The sequence below is a fragment of the Vombatus ursinus genome, unplaced genomic scaffold (assembly GCF_900497805.2).
Source record: "Vombatus ursinus unplaced genomic scaffold, bare-nosed wombat genome assembly UNPS02014355.1, whole genome shotgun sequence".
Classification (NCBI taxonomy): Eukaryota; Metazoa; Chordata; class Mammalia; order Diprotodontia; family Vombatidae; genus Vombatus; species Vombatus ursinus.
The window spans coordinates 18,458-38,035 of record NW_020954133.1 but is presented as its reverse complement, the minus strand read 5'-3'; the positions used below and the strand labels follow the sequence as shown (position 1 = coordinate 38,035).

The window sequence follows — 19,578 nt, the reverse complement described above, 5'->3', positions numbered from 1 at the left end:
ATGCTGGTCACCACTAACACCTCAGAAGAGCCCTTCTACTTCATCCTTACTGGTATTCCAGGTTTCGAGGCCATGCACATTTGGCTCTCCATCCCCTTCTGCTGCCTATACATGATCTCCATCTTGGGCAATACCACCATCCTGGCTGTCATTCAGACAGAACCCTCACTCCACCAACCCATGTACCTGTTCCTCTCCATGCTGGCAGTAACTGACCTGGGCCTCACCCTCACCACACTGCCCACAGTCATGCGACTACTCTGGTTCAATGTCCGGGAGATCAGTTTTGAGGCCTGCTTTATGCAGTTTTTCTTCCTTCATGGTTTCTCCTTTATGGAGTCCTCAGTGCTGTTGGCCATGGCTTATGACCGTTTTGTTGCCATCTGCCGCCCACTCCACTATGTTTCTATTCTTACAGAGAGTGTCATTGGCAGAATTGGGATAGCCATCATCATTCGATGTGTTTTGGTAGTGCTCCCCTCACTATTCCTGCTCAAACGTCTGCCCTTTTGTCACTCCCACCTCCTCTCCCATTCCTACTGCCTCCACCAAGACATGATCCACTTGGTATGTGCTGACACTCGGGTCAACAGCTGGTATGCGTTTGTACTGGTATTGCTCATCATTGTGCTTGACCCTCTCCTCATTCTGGTCTCCTATGGGTTAATCTTGCACAGTGTCCTTGGCACTGCATCCCAGGCTGAGAGATTTAAGGCTCTCAACAACTGCCTGTCCCATATTCTAGCTGTACTCATCCTTTACGTGCCCATGGTAGGACTGTCCATGACTCACCGCTTTGCCCGGCATGCCTCCCCATTGGTTCACGTGATCATGGCCAATGTCTACTTGCTATCACCTCCCGTGTTGAATCCCATTATCTACAGTGTGAAAACTAAGCAGATTCGCCAGGGAATCCTCCGCCTCCTTTGTCGACAGAAGATACACTAGGGATTAGAGGAGAGGGCTATCAGACTACTTGGAATATACGGTGATAGGGTAGAGCAGAGGACATAGCCAGTGCGAACAGTAAAGTATTCAAATTCTGGGGTTATGGGAAAATCCATGGCAATAGGACCCCAATGTAGCAGTAAAAATAATTTTGTGAAATGATAGAAAGCATGAATGCCAGGAGGAAACTTTCTTTCCTAACACAAGAAAGATATTTCTACACAGTGGTCAATGGCATGGAAAGCTCCCAGAATTATGGCTTTGATCAGTGTAGAAGCCTCCCTGAAGGGAGTAATGCCTTTTGTACCATACCATCGTAGACTAAAGCTAGAAGGGACTTGAAAGACCACCAAGTCTAATGTCCTAACTTTACAAATGAGGAAACTGAGGTTAGGGAAATTAAGTCATGGGGAAAGTGAGTTATTTGTTTGGGAGGCAGCTCAGCTATTGGCTCTTACACAAGTGATGTCACAAAAGGATTTAGCTCCTGGGTGTTGCACAGCACATAAGGACAAATAAGAGAATCCCAACGTTTGAGTTCAAGCACAGGACACTATATGTCTTAAACTGAGATAGACCTTCTATTCAATCTCTGGTTATGTAAACAAATTCTTCTTCAAAATTACTTGTTGGTTCCAATCCATCCCCTTGAACAAAGGGATTTAGTAAGTGCCATTTCCCCTAGGATAGGGTGGCAGATCCCTAGCAACAACATATAAATATCAACAAGTAGAAATCAGTGGAAATACAACCAGTAAGTTTTGTTTTTTTTCTCCCTTACCCCGGTGTTACCTCATCACTGTAGATGCAGGGATGCAATGTGATAGTAACACAGATTCATCACAAAATCCTGCCCTTGGTGAAAGGAATTTGCTGTGAAGGAAGGAAGAGGGACAAGGTTAAAACAATATCAAAACTTTATTAGGTCTGGGCTTGACCTATTACAGGTATGATGAAACAGGATTATCTCAGTTCTATTTGATCCCAGGAAAACTTCATAAATGGCCTTTGGAATGGCCAATTCATTCACCAAAACTCAACATTTTTCAAGAGGTATAGTACATAGGTCTTCACTCTAACAGTTAACAAACTTTTTTATTTCATAAAACCATTACTGATGTTCCCAGATATATATACATGTGAAGCTAACTAAAATTTGGAGGTACTTAGCAGCACTCCATGTGGGTAACTGTTGACATTTGATCTTGTTTTGGTCTATTTTTGACCCAAAATCCATGCATTTGAAATTTTGATCAAATTAAAATGGCGGTTCCAAACTGCATTCTTTTTGATTCAGCAATATCACTATTAGGTCTGTATCCCAAAGAGATCATAAAAAAGGGAAAAGGACCTGTATGTGCAAAAAATATCTACAGTAGACCTTTTTGTGGTGGCAAAATAAATATTGGAAATGAAAGGGATGCCCATCAATTGGGGAATGGCTGAATGAGCCATTATGGTATATGAAAGTAATGGAATACTATTGTGCAATAAGAAATGATGAGCAGGCAGATTTCAGAAAAACCTGGAAAGACTTGTACAAACCCTTGCAAAGTGAAATGAGCCGAACCAGGATAACACTGTACCCAGTATCAGCAACATTGTGTGATGATCAACTAGGAATGACTCAGCTCTTCTCAACAACACAATGGTCTAAGACAAGTACAAAAGACTCATGAAGGAAAATGCTATCCACATCCACATAAAGAACTGATGGACTCTGAATGCAGATCAAAGCATACTATTTTCACCTACTTTATTCTTTTTCATGTTTTTTCCCTTTTGATCTGTTTCTTTTTTCACAACTGTGACTAATGTATTTTACATGATAGTGCATGTATAACCTATGTCAAATTGCCTACCATTTTTGGAAGAGGGGAGGGGAGGTAGGGAGGAAGAAAAATTTGGAACTCAAAATCTTGTAAAAATGAATGCTAAAAATTGTCTTGACATGTAAATGGGGGAAAATAAAATACTATTTAAAAAATGAAATGTGTCAATGTGCAAATTAAAATTAACTTTAGTGACAATGATGATGATAAACCTAAAACTTTTAAAATAAAAAATAAAAAAATTGATTTAGGATCAAAATTAATAAAAGTTTCTTGTTCCCATACATAAATATTCTTGCAGAAGCTGATTTTTCCCCTTTCTTTGAAAAAAAAATCAAATAAACTTATATAATTTAATTAAGGCTGAAAATTCTGGATGAGTAATCTATTTTCGCAAAACTTCTTGTGGATAATGAGACTTTCCAAAATCATTTATACTTTTTTTTTTTTTTGGTGAGGCAGTAATGACTTGCCCAAGATCACACAGCTAGTAAATTTCAAGTGCCTGAGACTGGATTTGAATTCAGGTCCTCCTGACTCCAAAGCTGGAGCTCTCTATCTAATGCACCACCTAACTGCCCCTGTATTTTTCCAAAAATCAATTTAATTCTTAACACAAAAAGGTTGGGATTGCAACATCCGTGAGATTAAGCAATGAATAAACGAATGAATAAATTAATATATAGATAAACAAAATAATGTCTCCCCAAACCTCTGAGAGTGGTTTAGTTCAGCCAGTCATTTAGTCAACAAGCATTTATTAATGTTTGGGGAGGCCTAGCACCTCTGGTGTGAGGGCTTGCTGAGCCTTCAGGGTTGCTCATCTACCTTGGGTATCCACTTTCATGTGATACAGGTAAAAGAGGAGATAAAGATAGAAGGCATCTTAGTGATTTCAGATACTGAGGAGAAGAGGAGAAAGAGCTCTTACTGAATGGGCTTTTTTTCAGTGAAATATGAGGCAAGTTTCTCTTCTGAGAAAGTGAAGGAATGGGAGCCATGGGGGCTTTGAAGAAGAATACAAATATTTGGAAAATCTGCTATTGTGAGCAGGGAGATGTTAAAGGATTTCCTTGACCCTAAAAGCACAGTTGAGATTATGTAACATAAATTTGGAGTGGATCTAGTCAACACTATGTTGTGATTTTCTCCACCTTCATTTAGGAGCAAGTGAAGTAAGCAGTAAGTGAAAACAGGAGATGGTGATTGTAATCCAAGGTTGAAGCTTGGCAGGACATGCCTAGTGGTAGGTTAAAGGAGAATAGGACTTGGGAGAAGAGGATAGTATAGTGTGAATCTGGCTTACCAACAGGTCAAGATATGGAAGGGTGAAGAGTGTACCTACATGATGTCCTGGGGAAAATCTAAGGATATGAGGGTTTAAATGTCATAGTGAGGATGAAGAACAGGATTTGAGGTTTCAAGGCAGGGGGAAGAGTAGAAAGACAAGAGATTGACATAAGATCAGAATTTCAGAGTTCATTAACATCAAAGTTTGTGGGTGATATCAAGATCAAGGATATGACCATCTTTGTGTAACTGAGTTAGGGTGGAAGTGTAGATTATATAAAATGAATAAGATGATGAAATGGGAGTTTAGGATGTGTGAGATGTATTACATGTATGTTGCTTTCCCCTAGTATGAGGACAAGAGTTGGGGAATAAAGAAAGACTATGAGCCAGACATTAAATTCATTGAGGAAAGAAGGAAAATGTTGTGGAGACTCACAGATAACATGATTGGTGATAAGTAAGGACTGAGCAAAACTCAAAGGAGCAGAGATGATTGAATAATAGAATTAGTGGGAGAGCCTGGATGTGGCAATGAGGAGCAAGAAGTATTCCATCTTCTCCTCTCTGAATCAGCGATTCTGGAGTATGACTGAAAGTATAATCATTGCTGGAAAGAGTGGCCAGGGAAGCCAAGCCATCAGGAAGTCTCAGTGCTAAAAGAGGGAAGGAGTGGGAAAGGAAAAAGGTTTAAGATGAAAGCAAGTTCACTACACATGGAGTAGGCATCCCTGGGAATACAGTGAAAGGGGTGGGTAACTTTAGTGGAATTGGATGGGGGAGGAGGATTAGATTGAGGAGGGCTGGGAATAAGGGAGCAGGCAATGGAGCAACAGAGAATGGGGTTTGAGTAATGGAAGCCAAGGGTGCAGATCACTAGGAGGGTATGGTAGGATGGGAGTTTGGTAATGGTTTGGCCTCAAAGTGAAATCCTCTCAGAACATTAGGCAGCTTTGTGTAGCTGTAAATCTAGAGAGGTATTGGAAGTTGGGGGTGGGACCAGCTCAATCAAGGGACTGGTTTAGGGAGAAGGATGGACTGGTGTTTCCCTGGCAGTATCCAGTAGGAATTCACTTCAGAAGGAGGTAATCTGTGGGAAGACAATGTTTTTGATCACTCCAACACAATTAAAACAGTACAATGCCTTTCCACTCAACTCATTGTATGGAGTTAAACACTGATTACATGAATGTTTTTCTATTACATAGAATTTAAGTTGAAATCATTATTTTTTAAAAAAAAATTCTTGTGCCTCATAAACTGTATCTCTTTCAAGATAGGTGTTTCTGAGCGAGAAGGGAAAAGAATGGGAATGAGTAGATGAAGCGGGCACCGTCTTTGACTTGCATATATTAGTACACCAATTCCATAAAATCTCCACTTTCACAATCCAGGGAGCAGAGGATAGGGAAAGGTATACCAAGAATACCTCAACTAGAATATTTCAACATATAAAAACAGTCAAAGCTCATTCACAGTCAGGGAAACTGAAGGAATGAATGTACCCTAGTATGAAATGTTGACTAAAATGTAAAGAATATAGGCAGAGAGGATTAATTTAATGATGATGGCAATGATCACTTTTATATTTCATTTTAAGGTCTACCTAACACTTTTTCATGACCAGAATCTACAAACTTTGATCAGGGAAAACTAGACAGTTTCATTAAAAAAAAAATACAGATCCATTAAATCTTAGAAAATTAAACAAGGTAAATTTATAGCAACTCAATGGCAATCCCAGTTTACATCAAGAGTAAGAAATTCATGGAACTTATTCAGTGGTGGCACAAACAAATGGTTTTAGAGGGTGGAGTCCACAGAATAAAAGACCAAGTCACAAGTGGCTGAGAGTATTTTGTACTTTAGAGGTTGCACTTCCTTTGGGACTTCTTGTGGTCTCATTCATAGACTCTAGTTTTCCTATTATGCCTGTGTAGTGCCTGAAACTCCAGTTATCCTGTTCCCTCAGGTACAAGTCATTCAGCTCCACCCCAGTGGAGGAGGCCTAGGGACCAGCATCCTGCATCAATATCTAGATATAGGCAAGGACTCTATTCAGACTCTTAGAAGACAGCCACTAGACAAGTACTTCTAAACCAAACAGTCCTAAAGATGGTAAAATACCTAAATTCTCTCCCATAACTATTGATCCTTTGTAGTTTCAGTGTGGTATCTGTGGCGTTTGAGGGATGAAGACTGGAACCACACAACAGGAAGATGAATGAAAGGTTTGGGTCAAAGTGAAAAGAAGATAAAAAAAGTCATCAGACATTGAAGATGTAAGGACTATTCATAGTAAAAATGCAGGGGTCTAATAACACTTTGCCATGGGTAGAAAGGTGTTAATTGTTATACCTGCTGGTGTGAAGTGCAAATCCAGATCATGCACTTGGAAAAGTACTAACAAAAAATTAGAGACCCCCCCCCAACTTTTTCACTATGGCTTTGGTCTGTGAGCCTAGATAATAAGAATAAATAGGGAGCCTTAGGGCATTTCAGAAATTGCTGCCTTCCCATATCTTTCAGAGGATGGAAGATGAGCAGAGAATAGGTTTCCAGGTAGCTGAGACTCCTGAATCTTGGGGCAACACAGCCTGAGGAAGATGCACTCCAAGGAGTCATGAAAAAAGGGTGAAACTTTTTAAGATATCCTTCAGTGACCTGTGTTAATGGGCCAGTACTCACAAATCCAAAGAGCTGTCTTGGTGTTCAATTATGAAAGGAATGGGCTTAGGCTTCTTGAGGAGAAGGGCCACATTTCCAACAAGAGGAGAAGTAAAAAGCTTTGGAAGATAATGGCGGATTGGGGGAGACTTTGAGACTTGGAGAGTCTGCGAAAGCAGAATGGTATCCCTCAAGAAGGAATATCTTTATGAGCTAAATTCTCTGTCCTTGTTTTCTATTCAGGTTCTCTTTGCACATTTTTTTCTATCTATCAGAAACCCTCTATTCTTGGAGGGGAGCAAAGAGTAGGGAGAAAGGAGGATACACAGTAGAGAGTTGAAGTGTAGGTAAAGAAAGGGTTCAGTATGAAGAGATCATGAGAAGGGACAGAAAATGGAGAGGACAGAAGAAGGAGGGCAAAGAACTCATTCTCTTTGTCATGAGTAGGAAGAGAAAGAAGTACTGAATGTAAATTTCACAGAGACATTTAGACTTGATTGAAGAGGAAAGTGAATAAATGTATGGTTGTAAGGGTCCATAGAGACAATCTATTCCAACCTCCTCATTCAACAGATGAGGCAATTTGGAGCCATGCTTTCCCATAAACACAGGATACACTCAGTATATGAACCCAGGTCTTCTGACTCCAAATCCATTAAAATTTCTAGGGCACAATATTGTCTCTTCCTAAAAATTATAGATGTTTCAAAGTAAAACATAGGGTAGCTAGGTGAAGTAATGGCTAGAGTGCTGGGCCTGGAGTTATGAAGACCTGAGTTTAAATCCAACCTCAAACACTTACTAGTTGTATGACCCTGGACAAGTCACTTAACCATGTTTGCTTCTGCTTCTTCATTTGTAAAGGGAGCTGGAGAAAGGAAATGGCTAATCATTCCAGTATCTTCACCAAGAAAGCCCCAAAAGAGTTGACATAGAATTGGATATGACCAAAAACAACTAAAAGTGGAATGGATTGTCTAGGGAAGTTGTGGGATCCTTTTTGCTGGAGGTCTTCAAATAGATGCTAAATTATTTCTTTTCATATATATTGAAGAAGGGGATTCTACTCCCATAAGCATTGTAATAGATAAGCTTTGGGGTTCCTTTCAACTCAGCATTTCTTTAATTCTTTGCAATGGAGGAAAGAGGAGAAGAAAGAGGAGTGAATAGAAGGACAGAGCAAGGAAGAAGAGGAAGAATATTGAAGGGAAGGGGAGTTAAGGTTGGAACCGAGCACAGGGAAACTAAGTGCCTGTTATGTGCTAAGCACTAAGGATACAAAGAAAGGCAAAAGACAGTCATTGCTCTCAAGGAGCTCAGTCTAATGGAGGAGACAACATGCAAGCAACTATACACACACCAGCTTTTTATACAGGATAAATTGGAGATAATCAACAGAGGGAAGGTACTAGAATTAGGGGAAATTGAAAAGGATTCCTATAGGAGGTGGGATTTTAGTTGGGACTTTATGGAAGCCAGTAGAACCAGGAGTCAGAGATGAGGAGGGAAAGCATTCCAAAGAGTGCTTCTTAGTCCATAATTCATTCATTCATTTGTTCTTTTGTTTATTTTCTCATTTGACATTTTGATGAAACTTATTTGCTGGGTCCAATGCTTAGAAGTACTGGAGAGTGATAGAGACATTAAAAAAAAATTTTGAACCTGATATCAAGGAACTTTAATCTAGTTGGAGAGTTAATATGCAAACAAACCTGCAATACAAAACTAAATATAAGTGCTAAAAAGTGTTACAAACAGTATAGGAGAGTTCAGAGGAATAAGAGAAAGCATTTCCCTCCACACATTTCAGGGTAAGCTACATGACAGATATGGTCTTGGAACTAGCGCTTGACAGATGAATGGTACATATACTTCAAACATAATAGGTACTAAATAAATGTTTATTGAACTGAGCTGTATCCATAGGTTCTTGAAGAAGGTAATTAGAGGGGCAATATAGGGGAGGAGATAATTATAAACACTGGGAAAAATATGAGCAAATACAGAAAATATCCAAGGAATCAGAAAGAACATAGGTTGCCTAGAGTGTATGGTATGTGAGGGGGAATAATGGTTGATGAAGTTGAAAGGCAGGATGGAACCTTATTGTGAAGATCCTAGAATGCCAGAGAAAAGTGTTTAGAATTTATCCTGTAGGAAATGATGTTTTTAGTGACAGCGTTTGAACAAGGAGTGACGTGGTCATATGTTCTGTTAAGAAAATTAATCTGATGGCATGCCCAGTATAGACAGAATGTGTCAGTTAAAAAACATTTATTAAGTGCCTATTATGTGCTAAGCACTAGGGATACAAAGAAAGTCAAAAGATAGTCATTGATCTCAAGGAGCTCAGATTAATGGAGGAGACAACATGTGAACAACTGTGTACAAACCAGCTTTTTATACAGGATAAACTGGAGATTATTAACAGAGGGAAGGTACTAGAATTAGGGGAAATTGGAAAGGATTCCTATAGGAGGTGGGATTTTAGTTGGGACTTTATGGAAGCCAGTGGAAGTCAGAGATGAGGGGGAAAGCATTCCAGGCAGGAGAATACCCAGTGAAAATGTCCAGAATCTGGGGATGGATTGTCTTGTTCGAGGAACAACAAGGAAACCGGTGTCACTGGATATCAGGTTGCATAGTGATGGTGGTGAAGAGGGAAAGCAGAAGAAATTTGGCAAGATAGGGAGGGGCTAGGTCAGAGGTGAGGAACCTGTGGACTCAAGGACTCATGTGGCCCTCTAGGTCCTTGGATATGGCCTTTTGACTGAGTCCAAGTTCTACAGAACAAATTATTTTATTAAGGAGATTTGTTCTGTGAAGTTTGAATTCAGTCTAATAGCCGCACTTGAGGATTTATAGGGACACATAGTCTTGAGGCCGCAAGTTACCCACCCCGGGCTAGGCTATGAAGAGATATAAATGCCAAATAGGATTTTATACTTCTTCCTAGAGGTGATAGGGAGTCATTGGAGTTTATTGAGTAGAAGGATAAGATAGACCGACCTGTGTTTGAAGAAAATCACTTTGACAGCTAAGTGGAGGACGTATTGGAGCTGGAAGAGACTTGAAGGAGGGATATCAATCAGTAAGCTATTTCAATATTTCAGGTATGAAGTGAGGAGGGCCTGCAGCAGGGTGGTGGCAGTGTCAGAGTAGAGAAGGGACAGACTCAAGATATTATGAAGGTAAAATGGGCAGACCTTGGCAACAGATTGGATGTGGGATGTGAGAGAGAGTGAGGGATTGAGGATGACACCTAGTTTTAGAGCCTGGTGACTGGGATTTTGGTATCCTTGGCAGTAATGAAGAAATTAGGGAGAAGGGTGGGTTTAGGTAGAAAAATAACGAGTTCAGTTTTGGACATACTGGGTTTAAGATGGCTATGGAATGTTCAGTTTGAGATGTCTAATAGACAGTTGATGTGAGACTAGAGATCAGCAGAGAAATTAGACCTGGATAAGTAGATTTGGGAATCATCAGCATAGAGATAATAATTAAATTCAGTGAGTTATAATCAAAACAGTGCTGGATTTGGAGTCAGAGAACTTGGTATTCAATTCTAATTCTGTTACTTATTATCTACAGGGCTACAGGCATGTAAATACTTTGGGTCTCAGGTTTTTCATCTATAAAATAAAGGAAATGAACCAGGTGATCTCTAAGGTGACTTTCAGCCTTGGATCCCATATAATGTTTATTTCTCTCCTTTATCACAAAGAGAAAATATTCATGAGAGTTGTTTTCTCTTTAGAGAAAGAGGGGACCTGCCCCAAAGTGGTGGAAGAAAGAATGTAGTGGAATTAAGTATTAGGGTGTAGGGAACAGGAGAGTAAGATGCCTGGCAGAGAAAAAAAAAGGAAGGAGAGGCACAAGGAAAACTATGAGAACATTACTTATAGTAAGAGAGAGGAGATTAAATTCAATATATTCAATTAGGCAAAAATTTATCAAATACATACTATTGAAAAGAATATACTGGGTACTATGGGAGATACAAAGGTTTGATATGACTATCACACTCTCAGAGAACTTAGAGTCCAGAATTTTACAATAAATATGTTAGAGAGATTGAAAATGAAATAATTGAGTTCAGAGTCCATTACTGATATGGTCACCAATTAAAAAAATACAGCATTTGTCAACCTCCATGTCTAGCTAGTTTCTTACGTATCCATGGAAAGAATTCCCATTTTAATATCATTGACAAGTACAAGGTGAATGAAGGAAGATTTCCTATAAGAGATTTTATTGGAACTAAGCTTTAAAGGATATGTCAATAGCTGTAGCAGTGGAACTGGGATGAAAGATCATCCTATATAGCCCAGTCTGAGCAAAGATGTAGAGAGGGAAAAGTACAGTGTATGTACTGGAGTGGAGGAATTTTATCTAGAATAGAGTGTATTAGAAGGCAGTTCTTAGAATTACATATGTATTAAGAGACTATGGATGATAGAAAGGAGGCAGTAGGAAGGGGAAGGGAGGGAATGAGCATTTATACAGCTCCTACCATATTCCAGACACTGTGCTGAGCATTTTACAAATATAATTTCATTTGATTCTCACAACAGGTACTGCTTTCTTTATTTTATAGTTCAGGAAACTGAGAAGAAGAGTAGTTTGATCACATATTGGATGACAGAATCAGAATCAAAAATATTTCACCAGGCTAGGAAAGTGAAGAGTGTTTAATAAGATGACATATAATATGGATACACATGTATCTTTATCACATCTTATACTTGAAGCATGAATTTCACAAAAGCAATATGAGGGAACCATAATTTGAGAATATTTCTCTGAAAAAGATCAAGGGACCTTAGTAGACTACAAGGCACTTTAGTAGATTAAAAGTTCAATAAGAGGTGAAAAAAAAGTATGATATGGCAGCTCCAAGGGTTAATTAGATTTTAGGCTGCATGATGAAGAGAGGCAAGAGTACTCATAAAGAGGTGAGAATTCCACTGTACACTGCCCTGGTCAGATCATGTCTGGAATGTTGCATTATGTTCCAGTTACCATATTGAAAAAAAAAAGAAGATATTGCCAATCTGGAGAGTGACTCTAGGAATTTGACCAGGATGATGATAGATCTTGAGATTATACCTCACAAAGAATAGTAGAAAAGAGTGAAGATGTTGAGCCTGGAATAAAGAAGATTTAGGTGACACAGGCACTGTCTTTAGGGTCCAGGCAACGTATTACAGTATTAAGAGCACTAATTTTGGAGTCTGAACATCTAGATTTAAATCCTGATTCGAACACTTTTGTATAACGTTGGGCAAGTTATGTAAACTCTACAGACCGCAATAGAAAGAAAGTGTTCGACTAGATGGTCTATAAGGTCCCCTCCAACTCTAAATCTATAATCTTATTATCCTAAGAATATTAAGAAAGATTATTCTTGTTTTTCTTGGCTCCTTGAGGACAGAACTGGGATTGGGCATAGTGAAGGAAGAAAGAGTAGGTATGGGTACTGAATTACTAAAAAAATTTTTTTGTTAACTTTCCCAATTACATTAAAATTTTTAACATTCATTTAAAAAATTCTCTCCCTCCCATCCCTCCCCCACTCTTTGCAAAAGCAAGCAACTCATTGATTATACATGTGAAGTAATGCAAAATTTATTTCCATATTAGCCATATTGAAAAACACATGCACACACACACACACACACACACACAAAATACAGAAAGTGAAAAAAAGTATGCTTCAATGTACACTCAGAGTTCATCAGTTCTCTCTCTGCTGGTGGGTAGCATTTTTTAATTATGGGTCTTTTGTAATTGTCTTGGATCATATGGTGAAATTTTTTGAGGAATAGAAGAAGGAAGGTTGGAGAACTCTTATGGCATAGAATCAATTATCTCGTGGAAGTGGGAAGCTGGACCTTCTATAAGTGTAGGACACAATTGGGGTTAAGGGATTAAAGAATCAATTTGAAACGTTTGCTTTGGGAAACAGTACAGGAAGAATGATAGAATAGGAAGATTTCTCACAAGCAAAAAGAGCTTGATCAAATTCAATATACTGAATTTATGTTGGTTGACATCCTGTCAGTTTCATTACTTTAAGTAATGACACTCAAAAATTTAAGACCTGTATTAGATGAATCAGAAAGCAGAAGTTACTCAATAAAGAGGATTTTCACACTAGGAATGATCAGGGACCAGTGATTCCAGAGTTGTGGTTTAGTCATTTCTCAGTCTTGTCCAACTTTTGTGACCCCTTTTTGGGATTTTCTTGGCAAAGATGCTGGAGTGGTTGACATACCCTGTATGTCAGCTATTATTGTTATTTTGAAGAATGGAAGAAGCAGAAAAACGGGAAACTTTTCATAAAGAATGGATTGCCACAATTTCTGTATTATGGAAGGATACATTTTCATGACATGGTAGGATCTAAGTTTTGTGACCATGCCAGTATGTCATCAAAGTGGCATGGACAAAGAGTCGGAGGGGTTGAAGAATTGTGTGGGTAGGATGGTAAGGGTGTTGTCAGTCTGAATAGTAAAGTTCTTGAGGATTATGAAATGGGCGTAGGGTGGAGAAGAAAACTGAACCAGATACTGAAGTCTCTTGAGGAAACTGAATGGCTGTTAGATGATAATAATAAGTATAGGGAGAAGGCAGTATAAATGCAGGGCTTGATCTCTCTCCCTTGTTTTGGCAATCAGTGTTAAGTGACTTGCCTAGGGTCACACAGCTAGTAAATGACAAGTGTCTGAGGCCGGCTTTGAACTCAGGTCCCCCTGACTCCAAGGCCAGAGCTCTATCCACTGTGCCACCTAGCTGCCCCATGGAGTGCTTGATCTCGAAAGAGGAAAGTCCACTGAGATGTGGTGGAAGGAGAATCATCTGAAAGCAGCAGTAACAAACAAAGAGTTGCTCCCTAACCCCATCCTAGCAATAAGGTGAGTTTTTAGGGAAGAGGCAGAGTTCTTTTAAAATGAGGAGGTGATAGAAGTGTCGCTCATAAACATCAACGTTATAGGAGTTTGTTGATAGGAAAGCCCGTATACCAAAAAGCATAGTAGAGTGGGCCAAGAGATAGGTGAACTTCACTAAAGTGGACTGATTAGATTAGGGATGAGGGACTAATACAGGCATGTCATTTTTACCTAAGGTTGATAAGACCAGATGGTTGGTGTAAGTGGATCAGTAGAACAGGAGCTGTATTACTGTGGCATGCTCTGATACAGATCTTTTCGAATTATTATAACTGGGTTTGTAATAGAATTTGTAATGCTGTGTGCTCTTTTGGTGTGTGCCAACATGAGGTTTCTTTCCATCATATCTTTTCATCTAGGGTCAATTCTCTGAATAGTATCTGGACTTGAGATTGGTGCATCTATCAGTATGATTGTGACAGGAAGTTCTCAATTAATTTCAGATTACAGATGATTAATAAAGACCTATAGCATGGGATATATTCTTTTGATTTCTATCTTATATTAGGGCATCAGATCTATCCACTTCCACGCTTTTTTATGACAAATCACTTAAATATTCTAATGTTGAATGGTTATTGAACTCATCAAAATCCTAAAGTAATTGCTTGCCTGAAGTTCCTTATTTTATAAAAATGAACGCTGTAAAGAACATAATTTCTGACAGAAGTAAGTTAAAAGGCATTTTATTACAAGTGTATTTGCCAGTCGTGTCAAAAGCCACTAACACTACTGAATTGCCATTCTACTTCATTCTTGTGGGCATCCCAAGTTTTGAGACCATGCACATTTGGATCTCCATCCCCTTCTGCTGCTTATATACAATCTCCATTACGGGCAATAATACCATCTTTGCTGTCATTTGGACAGAGCCCTCACTCCACCAGTCCATGGATCTGTTCCTCTCCATGCTGGCATTAACTGATCTAGGCCTCACCCTTACTACTCTACCCATAGTAATGCAACTACTGTGGTTCAGTGTCTGGGAGATCAGTTTTTTTTTCAGATTTTATGAATTTATTTATTTTTAGTTTTCAGCATTCACTTCTACAAGATTTTGTGTTCCAAATTTTCTCCCCATCTTGTCCCTCTGCCCATCCCAAGATGGCATGCATTCTGAATACCCCTTCCCCTAATCTCCCCTCCCTTCTATCTTCTCCCCATTCTCTGATCCCCTTTTCCTTCAATTTTCCTGTATGGCAGGATAGATTTCTATACCCCATTGCCTGTATATCTTATTCCCAGTTGCATGTGAAAACAATTTTTAACATTTGTTTTTAAAACTTTGGGTTTCAAATTTTCTCCCTTCCTCCCTCCCCACCCACCCTCATTGAAAAGGCAAGCAACTCGATACAGGTTATATGCGTGTAGTCATGCAAAACACTTCCATAGTAGTCATGTTGTGAAAAACATGTGAAAAAAATATTTCCATTCATCCTATCCCCCCCCCCCATTTATTCTATTCTCTCTTTTGACCCTGTCCCTCCTTAGAAGTGTTTGCTTCTGATTAAGAGGAGACTGGGAAAGGTTTCTTGTAGAAGGTGGGATTTTTGCTGGAACTTAAAGGAAGCTAGGGAATACATAAAGCAGAGATGAAGAGGGAGAGAATTGCAGGCATGAGGGATAGCCAGTGAAAATGTATGGAGTCTAGGCAAGGAAAGAGAGCCTAGAACTGAAAATAAAATAAAATTGAATTAAGAGAAAATGAATGAAGTCAGGAGATTGAGTGTTTCATGATCCTCCTATCTGTATGACTTCTCAGTCTCCTTTGCTGGATCATCTAGTTCATGTCTACTTGCCTTGGGTGTCCTTCAAAGGCCTACATTGAACCCTCTCCTCTCATCCCTATCTCTCTAGATGATCACATCAGCTTCCATAGATTCAATTGCCATCTCTAAGCAGATGATTATTAGTTCTATATATTCAACCCCAATCTTTCTCCTGAACTCATCTCACATCACCACCAGCTGTTTAGACATATTAAACTGCATGCCTTGTAGATACATGAAACTCACTATGTTTCCTCCAAAGCCCTTCCATATTCCCAACTTTCCAATTACTGTGAGGAGCACAACTATGCTCCCAGTTACCCAGTCTCACAATTTTGGTGTCATACTCAAATCTTTATTCACCCATCACCCTTCATAGCCAATCAGCTATCAGTTCTATTTTTGTGACATCTCTCCTTTGCCTTTTTTTCCCTCCTCTCCACTCACATAGCCATTATTTAGGTCCTCATTATATCTTTCCTGGTCTATTATAATAGCCTACTTTGTGGTTCCCCAGCCTCAACTTTCTCCTCACTCTAATACATCATTCCTTCAGCTGCCAAAATGATTTTCCAAAAAAGAAAGCCTGATCATGTCCTTTCCCTACTCAATAAATTTCATTGACTCCCTATCGTCTCCAAGATCAACTATATAATTAAATTTAAAGGCCTTTTAACCTGCCCCCTTTGTATCTTTCCAGTCCTCTGGATGAGAACTCCTTGGAGGCAAGGACTCATTTTTACTTTTTATTTATGTCCACAGTCTGTGGATAGAGTGCAGTCAGTGGCATGGGGCAGCTAGGTGGCACAGTGGATAGACCACCACACTTGGAGTCTGGAAGAAATGAGTTCAAATCCAACCTCTAACACTTATTAACTGTGTGACTCTGGGCAAGTCACTTAACCCTGTTTGCCTCAGTTTCCTCATCTATAAAATGAGCTGAAGAAGGAAATGGAAATTACTCCAGTACCTTTACCAAGAAAATCCCAAAAAGGGGTCAAGAAGAGTTGAACAGAGCTGGAAATGACCGACCAACAACAAAATATTCCCAATACTTAACATAGGGCCTGGCACTTACTAAGAACCTAATACATGTTTATTGACAGACTGACTTAGTGACTGAGGTCTTAGCTCCCTCTTTTGCTCCATTATTTACATGCCTGGTCTATATCCTATTACCAGTTCTTGATTTTATAGTTTGACAGCACTTTGCATGGTGATGTCATAACACTAAGGCTCTTACCACTTCTGCTTTAGTCCAGGAAGTGTCACCAGGCAATAGAAGGTTTTTATTATCTAGTTGGGTCCTTGTGTCCTATGGTCACCATTACCCTGGGAGCTCTGTCCATCCTTCTTGTGGCTCTTCCTCCTGGGAATCCCCTCTCCTCTTCTATACATAAGTTTAGAGCTGATAGAAATATGAGAAAAAGCTGTATGATTTTTAGTACGGTGACTCAGGTACTATATTGACCAATCTAATGGGGAGCAGAGGTACTTTATTGATGCCTCTCTAGACAAATGAAAGCCATTTACTCAAACTACTGCATTCTCCCCTCAGTTAAAAAAATACAAAACTTTTAGTTATAAATTGCAATGGGTAGATATGTATAATCTGTAGGTGTCCATTCTATATGATAAATCGAATTAGGCTTAGAATAGTTAATTTCAAAGTACTCCCAGTTGTATCCAGGTGACATGAGGATGCACAACACCATTACACAGTTCACATGACACATAAGTCACATACAGGTACACATTGTACAACAACATATAGCACAGTAATATCTGTATGTATACTATTACTTTATTTCTATCTTTGTATCAATAATCCTTTTTGAACTCTTCCAGTAATTCTTTTTGGGCCTGAGACTAATTCACATTTTTCTTTGAGGCTTTGAATAGTGCAGTTTTGACTTTGATGTCTTCTGAATTTGTGTTTTGATCTTCCCTATCGCCATAGCAGCTTTTTGTGGTCAGGTTCCTTTTTGTTGTTGGCTCATTTTTTCCAGCCTATTTTTTTTTACTTTAACTTTATATTAAAATTGGGCTCTGCTATTTGGATGCAGGAGGCATTATACCAAGCTTCATGTTTTTTGTGCTGCGGTTTTTAGAGCTAGTCCTGGGTGGGGGTGGGGGGGGTCTGTAAGTTGTCAGTTCTTTCAAAGTGGTATTATCTAAGGAGAGGTGTGTTCACTTCTTTCCCAGCCTGTACTCTTGTCTGTGACCAACCAGAAGCACTATTTTCCACCCTGGATCCATGACCAGGGTCATTACTCCCTTATGGCCCATTTTAGTGTACTGGTGCCCTTGCCCTGGGACTGTAATCTAGAACTATGGATGGGCGGTGCAACAGAGTGCACCCAGTGTTAGCAAAGGGTCCTAAATAATCTCCTTTTGACCATTTGTCTGACCCCTTTACCAATAACAGCCCGAGAGCTCTGGAAACTGCTACTGCTGACTTAGTCACCCCATGGCCTTCTGCTGCCTTGCTGGGTCATGACCTGCACTGCGCGCCATTCTTACCCCACTGAGACAGACCTTTCCTGCCAACCTTCTATGTTGTCTTTGGCTTGAAAATTGTTTTGCCCCATCCTTTTGTTGGTTCTGCTGCTCCAGAATTTATTTTGAACATTATTTTAGAGTTGTTTAGAAGGTAATTTGGGAGAGCTCTGGCAAATCCTTGCCTTTACTCTACCATGTTCACTACCTTTATTTGCTATGCAAACTAGAGTCCTCCTTAATAAATTAGAGGTGAAATAAGGATGTCAATTGTCATCACTTCTATTTGACATAATAATTTAGAGCAAACACACATTTTTCCAGATGACATAATTATGTACTAGAATATAGATTATGTATTAGAATCCTAAAGAGTCAATCAAAATTAATCAAAACAATTAATAGTCATTAAGCTTTCAAGATATAAAGTAAATCCAAAGAAATCATCAGTATTACTAAATAATACCATAAAACCAAGCAGGGAAAAAAAAAGAAAGTGATTCCATTTAAAGTGACTAAAGAATCTATAAATAGTTGGGAGTTTACTTTCCAAAACACACACAAAATTTACATAAATACAGCTACCATTCTTTATAGAAATAATGAGAAACCCATGTAACTAGAAAAATATTGATTTCTCATGGGTAGGATGAAAAAATATAATAAAATGACAACACTACCTAAACTAATTCACTTATTCAATATCATACCAATCAAACCACCATAGGATCACTTTATAGAACTAGAAAAAAATTAAAACTACATCCATATGCGCAAGAAAAAGGTCAAGAACCTCAAGAGTATTAATGACAATAAATGCGAATGAAAGAGATCGAATACTGCCAGATCCTAAACTATGCTATAGGATAGGAATTATTAAAATAATTTGGTACTGATTAAAAATAGATAAACCAATGTAACAGATTAGAATCATAATATACAGAAGCAAATGTTTCAAATCTATCCTTCTGTAAATACAAATATCTCAGCTACTGGGATAAGGAATAACCATCTGACAAAAACTGCTAGGAAAGTTGGGTAGCAGGATGGAATAAATTAGACTTAAACCATCCCTCATGCTGTCTATAAAAAGTTACAAATGAGTACACAACCTAGCTAAAAAAGATGACATCACAAACTAGAGAAACATGGAAAAAGTCACCTATAAGATGAGTGGACAGGAGAAAAGATCGTGACCAAACAAAGGATAGAGAGAATAACAGAAGATAAAATGAATAACTTTGATTACATAAAATGAAAAATGTATTGTACAAACAAATCTAATAAAGCTAAGATGAAGAGGGAAATAATTAATTGGGAGAACAGAGAGCAACTTTGCAGCAAGTTTCTGATAAAATCTCATTTCTAAGCTATATGTTGAGACTGAACGACTGAATAACAACAATAAAAATTTTGTGCTTTCATTAAATGTGATGGTCTTCTATTCTTCAAAAAAGTTTAAAACTACAAAACTTATTTCTCTTGATGGCACATTCTCTAAAGAAAGTTACAAATGCTCAGTTGTACTTGCTGGTATAAGTGGTCCTTTTCCCTAGATGTCACAGATCACATTCATCACTTTCATAGGGTTCACAATGTTTTCCAATGAATGAAAGCTAG

General features: G+C 38.7%; 1 protein-coding gene across 1 annotated transcript; it reads left to right on the top strand.

Moving 5' to 3' along the window:
- On the top strand, positions 1–948 carry LOC114042308 (olfactory receptor 51Q1-like). Its single transcript, XM_027860992.1, has one exon. The coding sequence runs from the start codon at positions 1–3 to the stop codon at positions 946–948; it is 948 nt and encodes a 315-aa protein (XP_027716793.1).
- Positions 949–19,578: the final 18,630 nt, after the last annotated feature.